This window comes from Camelus dromedarius, chromosome 7 (genome assembly GCF_036321535.1).
Source record: "Camelus dromedarius isolate mCamDro1 chromosome 7, mCamDro1.pat, whole genome shotgun sequence".
In the NCBI taxonomy this organism is placed as follows: Eukaryota; Metazoa; Chordata; class Mammalia; order Artiodactyla; family Camelidae; genus Camelus; species Camelus dromedarius.
This window is the reverse complement of record NC_087442.1, coordinates 12,196,482-12,214,458: the sequence shown is the minus strand read 5'-3', so window position 1 is coordinate 12,214,458 and position 17,977 is coordinate 12,196,482. Positions and strand designations below refer to the sequence as shown.

At 34.4% G+C, this 17,977-nt stretch overlaps 1 protein-coding gene across 3 annotated transcripts in view; it reads right to left on the bottom strand.

Moving 5' to 3' along the window:
* Window positions 1-17,977, bottom strand: part of BRAF (B-Raf proto-oncogene, serine/threonine kinase) — a 140,410-nt gene that overhangs the window by 17,147 nt on the left and 105,286 nt on the right. For all 3 annotated transcript variants that reach the window (XM_031455495.2, XM_064487290.1, XM_031455493.2), the window contains 2 exons: window positions 2,861-2,907; window positions 1,960-2,078 (listed from right to left, as the gene is read on the bottom strand). In XM_031455495.2, coding sequence (XP_031311355.1) covers window positions 1,960-2,078; window positions 2,861-2,907 — 166 coding nt within the window. The remainder of the gene's footprint in view (window positions 1-1,959; window positions 2,079-2,860; window positions 2,908-17,977) is intronic.

Here is a 17,977-nt window from a genome sequence, read left to right as displayed (position 1 = left end):
GCCAATATACTGAGAGGCTGGTTATGATACACACATAATTCTCAAAGCCAGAATACAGTTTCTGTGATGGACAGTTGAACTGTCTTTTTAAAATTTAATTTTACCTCACTGTTGTTAATAGATGGTTTGATGAAAAGTTGTATGTGATCTATTTACAAGAAATGCATGATTGATTCTCAATTTAGTAATCTGTAAAAATTTTTCATAAAGGTTTTTTCTTCCCTAGTATGTAAATGAAAGAAGACTGAGAATACTATTGTAAATAATTTGGGGAATTACATAACCTTTGTTTTGACCAAACTGTTTTCTTCTAGTCTATGGATGTTCCATATTTGTTTCTGATTTTCCCACACTAATCTCAGATGAGATTCAGATTACATTAATTAGCTTTGTATTTATAATTATTCATTAAAACAGTTAAACATATAAAAAAGAAAAAATCTAGTTAGCTCTAATTACTAAATCTTAGAAACAGAAAAGACATTAGAAATCTACTAGTCCAACCTAATGTTAAAGATGGAAAGACTTGAAGGAGGTTAAGAAATGTGCAGGTTAAGTAAGAGTCAGAGTATCAGAGTACAGACCTCCTGACTCCAAGTCCAGTGCCCTTCCCTCCACCTTGCCACTCACTGTAATGACAGTTACTATCACAAGAGATCATAGCCAAATTTTACCCTAGGCTTATCTTGAATAATTCAGAATCCTATCCTGGAATTCCCTTCTTGAGACTGCTACATAAGTTCAGGGAATTTAGGCAAATGTGGCTTTAGAACACCTTGCAACTTTTCTATTTCCATGAGGATGTCCCAAAGTCACAGTGCAGATTCAGTTATTTAGAGTCTAAAACTGCACTAATAATTTTGAGATATCCTGTATTCAGCTTAGAGCAGTGGCTCTCAAACTTTTTGGTCTCAGGAATCTTTCAGTCTTAAAAATTATGGAAGATCCTCCAAGGAGCATCCATTTATGTGGATTATACCTATGGATATTTATCATACTAAAACTTGACTCAAAAACTGTTAAAATATTTATTAATTTGTTTAAATAATAAAACAACCATCAGATGTTAATACAGATCTCCCATACTTAATGAGAAGTAACTATATTTTCAAAAACAAAGTTTAATGAGAACAGTACTGCAATTCTTTTTGACTGGTTTAACAGCAGCCAGTTAATCACATTTGTTTATGCATTCACTATGTCGTAATGTGTTGAAGAATATGAAGAAAAATCTAGTCTCACACAGGATGACCTTGGGGACCTCTGAAAGGGTCTTAAGGACCCTTCTGAGAACTTCTGGCTTAAGAAAATGATTCCTATGACTGCCCTTGTCATAGCCTATTGAAAGTAACTGCACAGTTTTAGTTCCCTTCTTTTATAATTTCTTTCTTCTTTTCCACAAAGCAGAAATAGGAATAAAGAAAGAGAAAGAAAGAGCTATCTATACATGGCAGCACAAGGCTGACAGTGTTAAAAATCTACCTCTCATTTTTCTTTTTCTTCCCTCTTCCAGCTGCCCATAATTATACGGTTCTTTCTAGTCTAAAGGAAGTAACTTTCCAATTTAGGCTTAAATAAGACTGTAAACAGTGTCTCTCTTAAAAGGAGCAGTTCTTTTAGTAAAACCTTAATAATGGCTGCAGATCACACCTGCTTCCACTGCATATTTGTTTTTTATTGAAAGAGGGTACACAGAACATTTTGAACACAAAATATTTTAGAGGCAATTCTGAATAAAATTTAAAGTGTTTGTAAAATACACACTTTTTGTTTGAAATACACTGAAACCGGTTTCATAGTATTCGTCTTAAAGATAAAAAGTTAAAACCTATTTACATATAAAGATCAACATTGATTTTTGTAAATACTGAGAACTATGAATATACTATAGTTGAAATCTTCAGTGACTTTATGTCAGTCCAAAAATTTAATTAATGGAGAAACAGCCTCAATTCTTACCATCCACAAAATGGATCCAGACAATTGTTCAAACTGATGGGACCCACTCCATCGAGATTTCACTGTGGCTAGACCAAAGTCACCTATTTTTACTGTGAGGTCTTCATGAAGAAAAATATCTGAGGTGTAGTAAGTAAAGGAAAGCAATAGTTCTCATTTTCCTATCAAAGCAATCATGATGAAAATTTTAGGTAAGAGATCTAATTTCTACAATTCTGTATTATGATATTCTTTTTAAAAGTATAGTATTTCACATTTCCTCTGACAGTTAATAAATATGTTTTCAAAATAATTAGTTCTATTTGGACGATATGACCTGCCTTTAAGATTTCTGATGCCTGAAATGTGATAGAATGAGGTGAGATGCTTTCCAAGTTTACAGGAGACATTGAAACTTTCCCATTAGATTTTAACAATGTACGCTCAAATAGCCTCCTGGCACTGCTGGGAAAGCTGTGAAGGCTCTTCACTGGAATGAAGGCAACTGGCAGACGGAATCTTAATCTGGGTTTATGGAAGAAGAAGAAAAATTTTATTTTCCTCATCTCATTGTTATGTAACTTAGAGCCTTCAGTTACCTCTGAGCAAGGTCAGAGCACTGAAATAAACTAGTAGTTTCAAAACTATGCATTTTATCATACTTATAGAACATAAGCAATCAAAGAGTCCTACTATCATAAAGATTTGACAGATTTTTTTTTGTAATGCTCAATCATTCAAAAACCAAAAGCAGGTTGTAGTACCCTGTACTACTATACTTTGGGGCAAACCCATTTATTAATTCCCTTTACAGTGTATTATTGAACATAGCTTGAAAACTGTTTTTACATAATGTGAAGACAAAATGCAGGAGAAAAGGTCAGGATGGTTTCAAACTTCGCAGACAAATTCAGAAGGATACTATTACTCTTGAGGTCTCTGTGGATGATTGACTTGGCGTGTAAGTAACTGAAAAACAAAACATCATTTTAACCTGAGTAGGGCTAAAGACTCTGGCCTCAATATCTATAGAACATATTTAGAGTTGTAATAAAGACTTATGATACAACTGCAAACTGTACATAAGAAATAATAAAACAGACTGCAAGTGAATTTAGGATTTTAGGAATATATTACTAATATGGCACAGCCAAAAGTTTTTCTATTAAAACTTTGCTTTATCTTTCACTGTTTACCAATACAAACCTTTCACTCCAGTCAAGCCTATTTATCCATGCCCCTTAAATATATCTTGCTATTTAATCCCACCTCTGTGATCAGTGCTCCCCCTCCCACACCAAATTAGCTTTCATTCCATTCTCCACCTAATCATACTTATTCTTTTAGATTGAATACATACATTCTAACTCCTGAGTAAAGCTTTCCCATGACTAACTCAACTGAAAGTGATCTTTCCCTGTTCAGTTATATAGTAATTATTTTAACAACTTAGATTCAAGTTATTTTTTTTCACTTGCCTATGCTCACTTTCTATTTAGAATATAAACTCCACTTGAATATATGAAAGTTTGATAAATTAAAACCATTTAAAAAAGTACTATATATTCTTAACGTACCTTCTTAAAACTAGCAAAGAGCTAACTTTCTATGCAATGGCCACAGTGAATCTATTTTAAAGTGGTAAGTTTAAATCATGTTACCCATAAAAACTACCTTGGGTGAGTTTATTGAGGGAAAGGGCTGTGTCCAGTTTATTTCTGCTTGTTCCCAGTGCCTGGTACAGTGCCTAACATGTGATAAGTATTCAACACATATCTGTCGAATCAACCACAGTAAGATGCATATAATGTTCTAGTCAAGGTTATTTTTCTTCATTTAATACTGGAGAGAACATAGAAGAGACTTCTGAAATTTGACAATGGTCATGAGGAAACAAATTCTGCCTTAAAATGAGACCTTAAAATCCAAATAGTATAATCAAAACTACATCATAAACACTGTTAAAAATGAAAGATTTGCAAATAAGTAAGTTTAATATGTATGCTTTCTCATCTTCAATTATATTTTGTCAGAGATCAAATTCTGAAATACTTTTTGTCAAAATTTTCATTTAAAATTACTGTTTATACAAAGTAACTCCTCCTCTAATTATTCTCTTAAATGATACTGTTTATTTCCTTCATAGTATTTATTACTATCTGAAATTATCTGGTTGCCATGACTTTTTTAGGCCCAGGGTTGATTTACTACATCACATCATCACTCTTCCATTGAAAGAAAACATGATGTCAGTTATTGGCCTTATTTGCTTAAAAAGTTCTGCCATGATATAGAAAGGTAAAAACAGATGGAGAAAAACCAGTCTCAATCAAAAGCCTTTCCAAGATGGGGAGACCTTATCCTTGTTAGGAAGAAAAGGGGATAAATGGTGATGGTGTTGGTGGTGGAACTCGGTGCTTCAGTCAAGAGATCTGGTATTTAGTGCATAGAAAAGCTGTTGGTCTTAAAAAGGGGTTGTCTCCTTTGAAATTAAAAACGACAATAACAACAAATGAGTAGAACATATGAAAATATGGAGGCATGATGAAGTTACAAGATAGGAAGATAAAGGTAGTCTTGATGGATAGTGTCAACCTGTTCAATAAATTTGATACAAAGAAATGTAGCAAGAATAAGGTAGACAGAAATGTAACTAGAGGGTTGAGGAGAGAAAATTTCTGACCAGGAAAGTAGTAGATAATTAACAAGATATAAATATAACTGCTGAGCTAGTGATAAAACCGTAGTAGAAAATGGACAGCATAAACCTATTATAAGCAAAGCTGCATATCATTGCAACTTGAAATAACACCAACTTATCCTTGTGTAATCCTTTCTTTTTTTTACAAACTGCTTTCCTAACTTACACCTCATTTAATAACTCTCTTTCTGTAACACCTCTATAACAAAAGCAGCAAAAGAGCAAAATCCAGGTCTATATAATGGAAGGTTGGAAAAAAATGGGCTTAAATTCCCCAGCTGGAAAAAACGGGATGAGCATCACACACCAATCCCTACATCATATAATATTCCAGAGTAATTACTACCTTAAATAATTCTACATAGGTTGCCACTAAACCATCACTTCCTAAGCACCAACCAGTTACAGTGGAAGATACCAAAAACCACATAACTGGTTGAGGGTAGGGAAGGGAATAAGAATAAATTTATTTTGCTCAGAAGTTACAAAAGTCTATCCAGTATGTAGGATGACAAAATTGGACCTCCTTCTTACCTTTCTAAGATGTTAAGGAGAACCTTGAAAGTTTATAAATGTAGTAGGGAAGAAAAAAAACACGTTACAAACTAAATGATTATCATATTCTCTTGACAGGTATGTTTAGGAGTCTCCTCCCTTGAAGAAAAAGTCTCCACCTATAGTATCATTTAACCTTAAAGCTGGGAAACTATCTAGTAAAATTTGTTTTCTAAGCTACAGATTCTTCTGAAGTCTTAGCCAACATTCAGCTTTTGAACATTCTTTTTTAGATCGTAATATGACGTCCTCAAAATAAATACAGTGTTCTAGATTTGATCTGATCAACACAAACTAGAGATTCTCACCTTCACCCTCCTCTTGAATATAAGAGCTCAAACCATAAAACTCCTAGAAGAAATCCTAGGTGGTAAAAGCTTCTTGACGTTGGTCTTGATGATCACTTTGGGTCTGACACCAAAAGCAAGGGCAACAAAAGCAAAAACAAGCAGGACTATATCAAACTAAAAAGCTTCTGCACAGCAAAGGAAACCACCAACAAAATGAAAAGGCAACCTACCAACTGAAGAAAGTATCTGCAAATCATATATCTGATAGGGGGTTATCCAAGAAATATAAAGAACTTATACAACTCAATAGCAAAAAACCCAAACAATCTAATTAAAAAAAAGGACATTTTCCCAAAGAAGACATACAGATGGCCAACAGGTACATGAAAAAGTGTTCAACATCCCTAATCACCAGGGAAATGTAAATCAAAACCACAATGAGATATCACTTCACACCTGTTAGAATGGTTATTATTATCAAAAAAAACAGGAAGTATCAAGTGTTGGTGAGGGATAGAGAAAAGGTAACCCTAGTACTGTTGGTAGGAACATAAAGTGGTACAGCTGCTATGGAAAAAAGAGTGGAAGTTCCCCCTCAAATTAAAAACAAAATTACCACATGATCTAGCAAAGCCACTTCTGGGTATATATCCAAAAAAATTTAAATCAGGATCTCAAAGAGGTATCTGTACCCTCATGTTCACTGCAGTATTATTCACAATAGTCAAGAAATGGAAACAACCTAAGTGTCCATGAATGGACAAAGAAAATGTGACACACACAGGAATATTATTCAGGCATAAAAAAGAAGGCAATCTTGCCATTTGCAACAACACGGATAGATCCTGAGGGCATTATGCTAAATGAAGTAAGTCAGAGAAAGACAAATACTGTATGATAACAGTTACATGTGAAATCTCAAAAACAAAAACAAAACCCAAACTCATCTTCATCTTCCTTATGGTGGGAAAAATATTTATTTAATCAGTCATTGTTGTGATTATTATTGCAGCCATAGTCACCCTGATTGTTATTAAAACTATGTTGAACTTTAACCTTAGAGAGTTGTTGTTTTGCATTGCTCCTATAAAACATTTCACCCATCCTACATTTGTATACTTCTCTGTTTTGGACTTAGATAAGATTTCATATTTTGTAGACATGGCCCAAAATTTCAGCTTTTTAAAATTTCAGTTATCACTAAAAAAAAAGTTTTAAAAGATTAGCATGCTAATTTTGTTCTCATCTAAGTTATCTGTGAATATGCTAGTCATATTCAAGAGAGGAATGAGGACAAAAATCTCCTTCTAGCTTAAGAGCTTCAGGTATGATCATCAAAGTTACGAACCTCGTTAAATTCTCCATGTATGTTACATATCTCCACCTTACCCTCAAGAATGAGAGGTATTGTTCAAATACCTTGCTGAAATTCAAATACTATGCCTACACCATTTGCCCAATTTACTAGTCTATTTACAAGTGTCTCACTTAGAAGTTTGCTGCTATTTTCTCATATTTTTAACTATTTCTAAAACCAAACAACTGGCCTATGCAGACATTAGCATTTCAGTCCTCTTTCACCTAATACTACACAACTTCAAAAAAATTCATCAGACTTCATGCAGCAAGCTGAATCTCTTCTCAGACACCAATAGAGAATTTAGCAGTTGATTGGAATGGCGTGATAATGGTGACAAGGTGTTATTTTATCCAAATACAGTTTCAAATTACAGTCTTCTTTCTACTTTGAGGCCCTACAGTCCCCCTCATAATCACAATGTGGAAAGTGAGGAAGATGGAAGGGAATGACATTCTGCTACTCCTGTGTAGTTAGTAATCATTTATCACTTTAGGATAATTAAAATCCCTAGTAAGTGGAGTTCAAATATTTTTCAGTTGTGCTCCATAGTGGCCTAAATTCTATTTTTACTTAAGACTTTTCAGTTTCTCTTTGTTTTTAAAAAAGAAAATTTATTGAGAACTATAACTTTTATACAACACAAAATGCACCCAATCTTTATGTATAGTTTAAAGATTTTTTTGGACAAATATATATATGCACACACACGCTTGTCTAAAGACGAGCCACAATCAAGATGAAGAATATCCACCACCCCCAAAAGTTTCTTCGTACATTTCTGCAATTATTAACACCCCCCTCTAGCTCAGACAACCATTGATAATGCTATCACTAGTGATTAGTTTTGCCTTTTCCAGAATTTCATATAAACAAAATTATATGGCTTCTTTTGCTCAGCATATTGATTCTCAGATTCACACACTGGCTGCATGCAGTACTAGATTGTATGGATATACCACAACTTATCCAGTTACCTGCTACACATTTGGGTCGTTCTGGGTTTTTTTTTTTTCTTTTCTGGGCAATTATAAACAAGACACTATAAACATTCACATACAAGTTTTTGTTGTCGAATTATATTTTCATTTCTTTTGGGGAAATAGGTAGGATTAGAATTGCTCACACGGTAATTTTAATTTTAAAAGAAACTGCCAAAGTGGTTGTACCGTTTTAAGATCCTTACCATCAGTGTATAAGAGTTCTAGTTGCTCTGCATCCTTGCTAACCTTGGTTGTGTTGGTTTTGAGTATAAGCATTCTAGCAGGTGTGTGTAATGTCTTGTAGTTTTAATCTGCCTTTCTTTAATGTCTAATATGTTGAATGTCTCTGCATGTGCTTATTTGTCATTCTTATATCTTCTTTAATAAAGCATTTCAATCTTTTGCCTATTTTTTCACTGGGTAGTTTGCTTTAGTACTTACTGAGTTGTAAGAGTTCTTTGTATGATTTGGATACATGTCTTTTATCATATAACGTATCTTGCAAACATTTTCAAGACTGTGGCTTGTCTTTTCATTTTCCTAACAATGTCTTTTGAAAAGTGAAAAGTTTAAAATTTTGATGAAATCCAATTTATGAATTTTTTTATCATCCTTAATTTTTGTGTCCTAAGAAATCTTTGCCTGTCATTAGGCTACAAAGATTTTCTCCTGTTTCTTCTAGAAGTTTTAGATTTTCAGATTTTAGTCTTAGTCTTTGATCCATTTTGAATTAATATTTATGTCCTATGTCCAGAAAGGGTTGTTTATTTGTTTATCCATTCTATTTGGATATCCAGTTGCTGCAGCAAAATTTGTTGAAAAGACTATCTTTCCCCCATGAATTGCCTTGGTATCTTCGTCAAAAAATAAGTAAATAAATAAAACTGAAAAAAAAAAAAAAAAGTCAACTGACCATAGACATAATGGATCTATTTCTAGGCTTTCTTTTCAATTGTGTTGATGCACATGTCTGTCCTTATGCCAATATCACACTGTCTTGATCACTGTGGCATTGTGGAAAGTTTTGAAATCTCACAGTAAAAGTCCTACAACTATTCTTTTTGAAAACTGTCTTGGTAGCATCTCCACATGCGTTTTAGAATCAAATTGTGAACTTCGACAAATAAGGCTGCTGAGATTCTGATGGGACTGCACTGGACCTACAGAGTCTAAACATCAATTTGGAAATGATACACAGTACTTGTACATGTATAGCATTTTCAAGTAACTGTTTTCTAGTTCAGACCTGCTTTAGAAAGGAAAATAATCCTTGGAAAATACTTTCATTCTAGTTTCGTAAGTGCAACACTGGCCTGAAGAGAATAAACGAGAATGTATTGTAAGCAAGGAATATCATGATATTGATGGAATAGCAAAAACCATGCTATTTTCTTTTTTTAACTTCATTTTAAACATTCATATGCTAAAATACATAAATCAAATATCATGCTTCTTTTTATTTATATGAGCAAGATAACTCAACATGGGAAAGGACAGTCATTTCAAGAAATTATTGTTCCGGGGGGAGGGTATTGCTCAGTGGTAGAGTGTGTGCTTTGCACACGTGAGTTCCTGGGTTCAACCCCCAATACCTCCATCAAATATAGATAAATAAATAAATAAATCTAATTACTCCCCTCAAAAAAAGGAAGGAAGGAAGGAAGGAGAAAGAAAGAAAAGAAAGAAAAGAAAGGAAATAAAGGAAAGAAAGGAAGAAAGAAAGGAAGAAAGAAAGGAAGGAAGGAAGGAAGGAAGGAAGGAAGGAAGGAAGAAAGAAAGAAAGAAAGAAAGAAAGAAAGAAAGAAAGAAAGAAAGAAAGAAAGAAAGAAAGAAAGAAAGAAAAAAAGAAAAGAAAAGAAAAGAAAAGAAAAGAAAGAAAGAAAGAAAGAAAGAAAGAAAGAAAGAAAGAAAGAAAGAAAGAAAGAAAGAAAGAAAAATTATTGTTCCAGCAATATTGTTTGAAATGACTACCCTTTCCCACTTTGAGTTATCTTGCTGGATATCCATATAAGGAAAAAAAACTTCAACCTTTACTTCATACCAGACACAAAAATCAATCTGAGGTGGACAGAAGACCTAGAACTAAAAAATTGTAAAACTTCTATAAGAAAAAAATGAATTACTATCACCCTCTTGTACATGTACAGCATTTTCAAGTTTTCAGAATAGTTTTTCACCATTTGGTTTTATAACCTTTCTGTTTCTCTGTGAGGCAAGCAAAAAGGCAGTAATACACTTACAGTGATGGGAAAACCAGAGCCCAGAGGCTCTACGTGACATGACCAGAGAGGCAGATTGGAAAGAGCATGGGTTTTGAGCATATAGATTTAGGTCCGAATTTCAGCTAAGTCACTTACTAGCCATATGACCTTGGGTACATGACATAATGTCTCTAAGCTTTCGATTCTTATCCTGTAAAACGGAGATAATAATATTTACCTTTATAGATTCTTTCTTTCACTTATTTAACACAAATTTACTGAAAGCTCACTATGTGCTAAGCAACAACTATTCTAAATCTTGGAGATCAAGCAGAAAATCCTTACCCTCAAGTGGTTTACATTTTAGTTTAGAAGACAGAAAATTAAAAAGACGTATCAGTAGAATATGTAGTATTCTATAGGTGGGAAACAGAAATTGATGAGTTACAAGGGGTGTACTTTTAGGCCAGGAAGGGAGGGCCTCTCTTCAAAGGACATTTTGAGTAAAGATTCAAAGGAGGGGAGGGAGAGTCATGCCTTCATGGGATAAGAACACAGCAGGCAGGGGACTAGCAAGGGCAGAGTCTTAAGGCAACTGTGTGCTTCTCATGTTTAAAGAATGGCAAAGAAGGCAAACCAGCATGGAACGGAAAGAGCAAGAGGGAGAAGAGTGGTGAATGAGTTGAGAGGTAGTAAAATAGGCAGTGGGGGGAGGGACGGTTCTGGTGGTGGTCACATTGAGAAAGGCTCACTGTAAGGACTTTCGTTTCCTTTCTGAGTGAAATGTGAAGACACTGAAGAAGCAGAGGAGAAACATAATCTGACCTAAGTCTTGAGAGGACCACTCTGGCTGCAATATTGATAATAAACTGAAGAAGTTGTAAGATTCTAGATATACTTTAAAGAGAAATCAAACAGGAGTTGATTAATAAGTTGGTTGTGTGGTATAAGACAAAGAAAGGAGTCAAAAATTAAGTACAAAATGTTAGACATAAGCAGCTGAAAGAACAGAGTTGCCAGATACTGAGATGAAAGAACATAAGAAGAGCAGGCTTGAGGAAAAGGATCAGGACCTCAGTGTTAGATATATTAAATTTGTCCGTTAGAAAATCAAGTGATGTTGAGCAGACAGATATGACAGTCTGGAATTCAGAGGAAATGAATTGGCTGGAGACTGGCACAGAAATGGTAATTAAGTTGTATTTTAAGTCATGAACCTGGATGAGATCACCAAGGGAACGGAATCCCTGGACCGTTCCAATATTTAGAGGTTAAGGAGCTGAAGAAGAACTAGCTGAGAAGGAACAGATAGTAAGTAGAATGAAAGTCAGGAGAATATGCTTTAAAGTAGTGCTTCTCAAACTTCAGTATGCATACAAATCATTCAGGGATTTCGTTAAAATGTAGTCTTCAGTTCAGTAGATCTGGGGTGGGACCTAAAATTCAGCATTTCTAAAAGGCTCCCAGATAGAATGTGGTCTGAGTAGCAAGGAATTAAGAAGAGGTTACATGAAGAGAATGTGATCAACTACATCATATGTTTCTGATGGGTCAAACAGATTGAGGGCTGAGTATTTCACCACTGGGTCTAGCAACATGGTAACTATCTTATTAAGAGATATTTCAGGAGGATGAGAGGTTTAGTTCAGTGGCAGAGCACGTGCTTAGTATGCATGAGGTCCTGGATTCAATCCCCAGTACCTCTACTGAGGGGGAAAAAAAAAGATGAGGCTTAATGTGAGTCAATAAAAAAAATTCTTAAAAAGAGAGATTTCAGTGAAGTATTGAGCAAAATCCTGACTGAGTTGGGTCCAAGATAGAAGGGGAAGAAAGAAATTAAGACAGTGAGTATGAACAAGTCTTTTGAGATATTTTAACTCTGAAGGAAAGAAGGGGATATTTTTTTTATTATGAAAATTTTTAAGCACAGAGAAGAGTTGAAAGAACAGTACAATAAATACTCTGTGCCTTCTACCTAGGTTCAACAACTGTCAGCATTCTTCCAAATGTGCATGGTAAGAAAGATGTTATAAACTGGGAGAAAATCCAGTAAAAAAGGAAAATCTGATGATAAACAGAAGAGATCTAATCAAAAACGTCAGTGAGAAGGAGAAAGGGGATGGGATCTAGTGCACAAAATGGAAGGACTGGCTTTCACTCTTAGGCAGAAAAACTGAGCAGGAATGTAGGTAGATACTGCAGTGGGTACTTCTAATTTTCTTAATGAAATGGCAAGTAAGGTTATCAGCTGACTGTATTTGGAGAACTTTTGGAGGATGGAGGATAAAGGGAGTATGATAGCATCTATGAGAGAGGCAGAGCCAGCGGGAGGGGAACAGGGAACTGAAAGTATGATTGCTGTGTGGCATTAAGGGTCCACTTGAGGTACATTGAAGCAGCAGCATAGTGTAAAGGTTAAGGTAACACATTCTGGAGCCAAAGTGCCTGTGGCAAGTGACTTAACCTTTTAAACCCTAGTTTCTCCATCAGTAAATGGGGATGATAATACGATCTACCTCACAGGGCTGTTGAGGATTAAATGAGGCAGTATGTATAAAGTACACAGAACAATGTCTGGCATACAGTAGGTACTATGTAATTGCTAAATATATCACTGTATATAAAAAATACCACAGAAAATAGTTGGTCTACAAAAAAGAGGGAGAGAGTGAGTTACTAGCATATAGCAGAGGTGGAGTCAGAACATAATACTTACTGACTAGTAAAGACGTTTAAAATAAGAACAAGTGAAAAAAGGTAAATCCAGTACGATTCCACATTTAAAACAACAACAAACCATTGTGTATAGTTTTAAAATTCAGAATTCTAAACAGATACATAATACTCCACATCAAAACATTAATGGTAATTATTTCTCAGGGGAGTACTAGTGCTTAATTATATTTTCTGAATTTTCTATAATGATTATGTTTCCTTATAATAACTTATATTTTGAAATTAAGAAAAACTGCAACCCAAAGACTAATGTAGAAATCACTCATATTCTACCATAATCAACTCTGTTAAAATTTTTGCACATTTGCCTCCTGTCTTTTTTTTTAAGTTTACACTTCTAAAAAGATTATGAAACTAAAACACAACTGTAGAGTATTTTCAATTAAGAGACAGAAACAATGAGAATTTTATATAGGTAAAGCTAAAGTCTCTCTCAGCTTGACAGCTGTCCCCATCTTGAACCCCTTTCTCCTTCCTGGAGACAACTACTACTGAGCTTGGCTAGTGCCTTCTAATCCTTACTTTAACACTTTCACACATATAAATATGTATATAAAGTCATGACCAAAAAAAATGTGTTTTGTTTTTAAAATCCTAAGTGGTCTCATGCTGCAGTTTGCTTTCTCATTTGACATTATATCTTAAAGCTGACATGGATACTAGCTACATCGCTCATTTCTGCTATATACTCTACCTGCAGATATGTGCCAATATTTTATTTATGCAGCCCTCTACTGATGGACATTTATCGTTCCAATTTTTCACTATTGTATGTCTTCCCATAATACATCTCTTTCCATATAGATCTATTGGAACAAAAGCTAGTGTTTCTTGGGGGTAGACCAGGTATTTTCCATTTTAACAAATACTTCCAAAATGCCTTCAAGGTGGCTGACTGCATCAGGAGTGACCCAGTGAGCAATTCCCCTAATCTTTACCGACACTTAATCTTGTCAGAATTTAGGCATTTTGCCAATTTCAGCAGGTAAAAAATAGTTCTTCTTTTAATTTGCATTTTTTGGTGATTATCAGCATCCTTCTCTCAGTCACTGTTTTTATCTACCAGAAAATGATGCTTACTATAATTAAATATTCTTCAATCAATTAGAATTACTTTTAATCATTAATACACCATCTTGTCAGCTACAATTCATCCTTCTGTTTCTTTTAGCTAGGTTTACTTATGAGTAAACGGAAGCATACTCTTCATTTTTTTTTATTAAATTGTTAAGGATTTATCCCCAAATTATTTTTAATAATCTTATATACAAAATGTAAACTCTTGGGAGTATAATAACAGATCACAATCTTTTCTATGTGCCTCCCTTGATTTAACAGTTAGCAAATTTAGTAAATAAGCTAAATTTAAAATTATACCATAAATATTAGACTGAAATGAGAAGTCCTGCAAAGAAATGTCAAGATAGACTGACCATTCCTGATATTTCTTTAGTAACATTATTCTTTAAAATATTCTAGCCCTTAGGCTTAATCAATGACTGTCAGGTGAGAAGATGATAAACATACTGTATGAATCCTGATTTTTAAGAGTAAGTCTATAATTATCAAGCACTAGAATAGCTCTGCTCTCTTAAGGTAAACCTAGGAATCAAAAATCATCTTTGACTGAGAAGAGAGACAGAACCACATAGGAAAAATGTCACCCATCCACTGTCTGCTTGTATTCTGTTATCTGATAAAGGTGACACATTTGGAAGTCCTAATGAGTCAATGCTCCTAATTATTAAAGGTTTTATCTTATGAATGACTGCGACCCCAGCACTTCAGACAATGAGTTAGTATGCTCTTACTCTGCTTATACCCTGTGATTTTAGAATAAGCTTTAGAAAGCAGTCAGAAAAGATCACTTTCAACAGCATTCAGGAGACGCATGATTTTGAAATGAGGGCTTTGCAAAAGTACATTATTAAGCAGCTATTTAAACAGTCTATGGACTTACTGGTCAGCTACGTCTACCTTGTTCTGTCCTTTGTGAAATGATAGTGGAAGACAGGGGGAGGAGGAACCCAACATCTGAAAGTTTAAATAATTGCAAAGGATGTAATTTCTAGTGTACTGTAAATATCAACATTTAACCTTTTGTTGTTGTTATTACCTGAATTTCCTTATAAAACATCAGTTCTTGATTTATGGACACAGTATCTTCTTTTATCTCTGAGGAATCTGATAGGCTTTTGGTGGGGGGGTTATTTGTTTACTCCTAGTTCTTTTCCCTCCTCTTTGGTCTCTCTCATTGGCAGAGACTTTCCCTCTGATGTCCAGTCATCAAGAGATAATTCATCTCTCCCTAGACTAAATCAGGGATTAAAAATCTGTCTGAAAGCTTTGAGCATATAGATGGGTTTCTTGTTTTTGAATTCCCATGTATTCCCATCTAGGTGGAACCCCTGATAGCACTCCTTTGCGACTCTCCTCTTGTCTGGTAAGATTCCTCAGAGAATTCCAATTCCCGCCTAAGGGGAAGGTTTGGCTGCTAGCATTCTGGGAACCAAATGAAAAGAGACTGCTGGGGAGCTCCACTGTCCAGTAAGCAGGCACTCAATCCCCCACCCCACTCCTCTTCCTTCTGTGTCCCCAGTTCAGATATTTGCTTTTCCCCTCTCCAGAGAACACATTTCCAGTCTACTGCCAGAGTAGGGATGGGGTAGCCACCAACTGGCACAGAGCAGGAGACAGGATTTAGAGAAACATTTCAGACAAACTTTTCATTTGTGTACTCTTCCTCCTCCGGAGATACCTCGCACTGCCAATTCCGTGATCCTTGAGGATTCTGTGGTATAAATCAGGTTGGTTTTCATTTCCCCATTGCCAACTAATAATTTAGCTTTTTTTGGTTGTACTATATCCATTATCACTTCTCCATCTACTTTCTACATCTACTTTCTAGCTTTTAAAATGTTATTCCTATTGTTTTCTTCCTCTCTGTGATATGTTCATACTTTAAAAAATTTTATTATAGTTACATTGGTGTTTCAAGAGAGCAAAAATCTGTCACCTTAACCTGAAAACCACAGAGCCATTTTAATAAGAGGATTTTCAATCTGCCAAAGCCTTCAGAAACTAAAGATGTGTTGGTAACTTTAACTAGTTGCACATATTGTCCTATAAAGAACAGAAAAGAAAAAAAGGAACTGTATCTTCTTTGGCTAATTTTAAACTGGTAATAACAAATATAATCTGTTAAAAGGCTTAAATTTTATAATTAATACTTTTTCAGCTATTAAAAGACAGGATAAACTGATACGAGCTACATTAATAGCTAGATATATTCATAGTAAGAGTTACTTAAAAATGTAAGCAAAGTATTTTCAGAGTAAATAACTAAGACTGTAAAGGTTATAGATCTTATAGATCCCAAAATGCAAAACAACAGGACAACACTGCCTCATCCCCACACTACAGAACTATCTGATCTGACAGTGTTCTTCTCTACTGGCACTGCCCTGTCCCATTACCATTTCTAAAACAGTTCTAAGACTATTCTCTGCTGCCTCTGTGTATAGCAAAAGCCTTTTCCCCTCTGTTATTTTTCTATTACTTCTTTGATTATTTTTCTTTTCTTGACATTTCTCAGTTTTGATATGAGAAGAATTTCGTTTCTCTCTCTTCTGGAAGGTAAACCTAACAATAATATGTAGTTGTGTGTAATCATTCTTTCATTTTTTTAGTTTTGGTAATGATATGTACTTATCATAGGCCAGGCCATGTTCTAGGCATTAGAGACAAAACAATGAGCAGAACAAGACCCTTGCTCTCATACAGCTTGTAATCTAGTGGGGACGACAGACAACAGGCAAATATGTCATATGGAGTTGGGTGTTAAAAACAAAAACTAGGGTGGGCTATAGTGTGACAGAGTGGGGTAGGAACATGTTAGTTATATAAGGTGATAGGAGGAGGCTTTCTTTAAAAGGCAGTATTTGAATAGAGACACAAGGGAGAAACTCTATGATTATTTGTGACATAAGTACTTATCCCAGAAAGAAAAAACAAGTACAAAGGCCCTGAGGAAAGACAAACCAGGCCTGCTGAAGAAACAGTAAAGAGACTGGTGGGTTGTGAGCAGAACAAGCTTTGTTTCTCTGTAATGTATACTATTCCGGCCAAGGTTTACTCTTCACAAGATTTTAATATAACCTTTCAGATTTAAACAGATTCAGATTCTAACTTATATGAAAGGTGGGACTGTTTTAAGTCTACTGGATAAGTGGAAATGTTATTGAATGAGGTAATAATGTGCTGCAATAAGGATTCTGGCTGAACACAGACTTGTAAACAATCTAAATTATAGATATAGATTGCCTAGTTTTGAGACAGAGAGGTAGGACAGTAGAAAGACTTAAGAGCTAGATCTGGCTTTGTCTTGGTTCTATACTCATTTGCAATAAATGATCCTGAGTCAGAGTTCTAGGTATTAGTACATATACACACTTTTACCTTTTTATTCTAATTTTATAATGTAAAAGTAGTATGATGGTTATGGGGAAAGAATAAAGGTTTAGGAGTCAAAAATTCTGAGTTAAACACCTTTCCTTCTGCTTATTAAATGTGTAGCCTTAGACAACTCACTTAGAAGCCTCAGTTTCCCTTATCTGTGAATAGAAAATATAAGTATCTACTTCATAACATTACAAAGATTAAATAACATAATAATCCATGCATGTGAAAGCCATTTATGTATTATAAAATGTTAAATTAATTTAAGATACATGCATATTTTAAACTACCCATAGAGCTTACAAACTTACATTTTACTCATTTAAAATTTTTCATTTCAGTGCTTTCAAAATTTATTTAATTTTATGTTTTGAATTTACCTATTTATTTGTATTTGCATGCAAAATTTATCCTTCATAGTCTGTTTCCTGTTTTGGCCTATGATAAATTTTATAAAGTAACTTTTGTATCTTTTAAATTACATAGCAAAATACACTGGTATGAAAAAGTCAACTTGAAAACCTCAAAAAGGATCAGAATGCAGATTTTCATTTTACTTTACTTTCACTTTATTTCATGCAGATGATCTTTTGCAACAGATAATATGGGCACATGGAGAAAATAACTTAAAAGGATAACTAACAATCATTTTATATACTTCAATAACTTAATTTTTTAGTGGCTTTTTTTTGGGCCTATTTTTGTCCTTTAAACCTTTGTTGCCTAGTTAAACTGTGGCATGCTAAACATAAATGTGC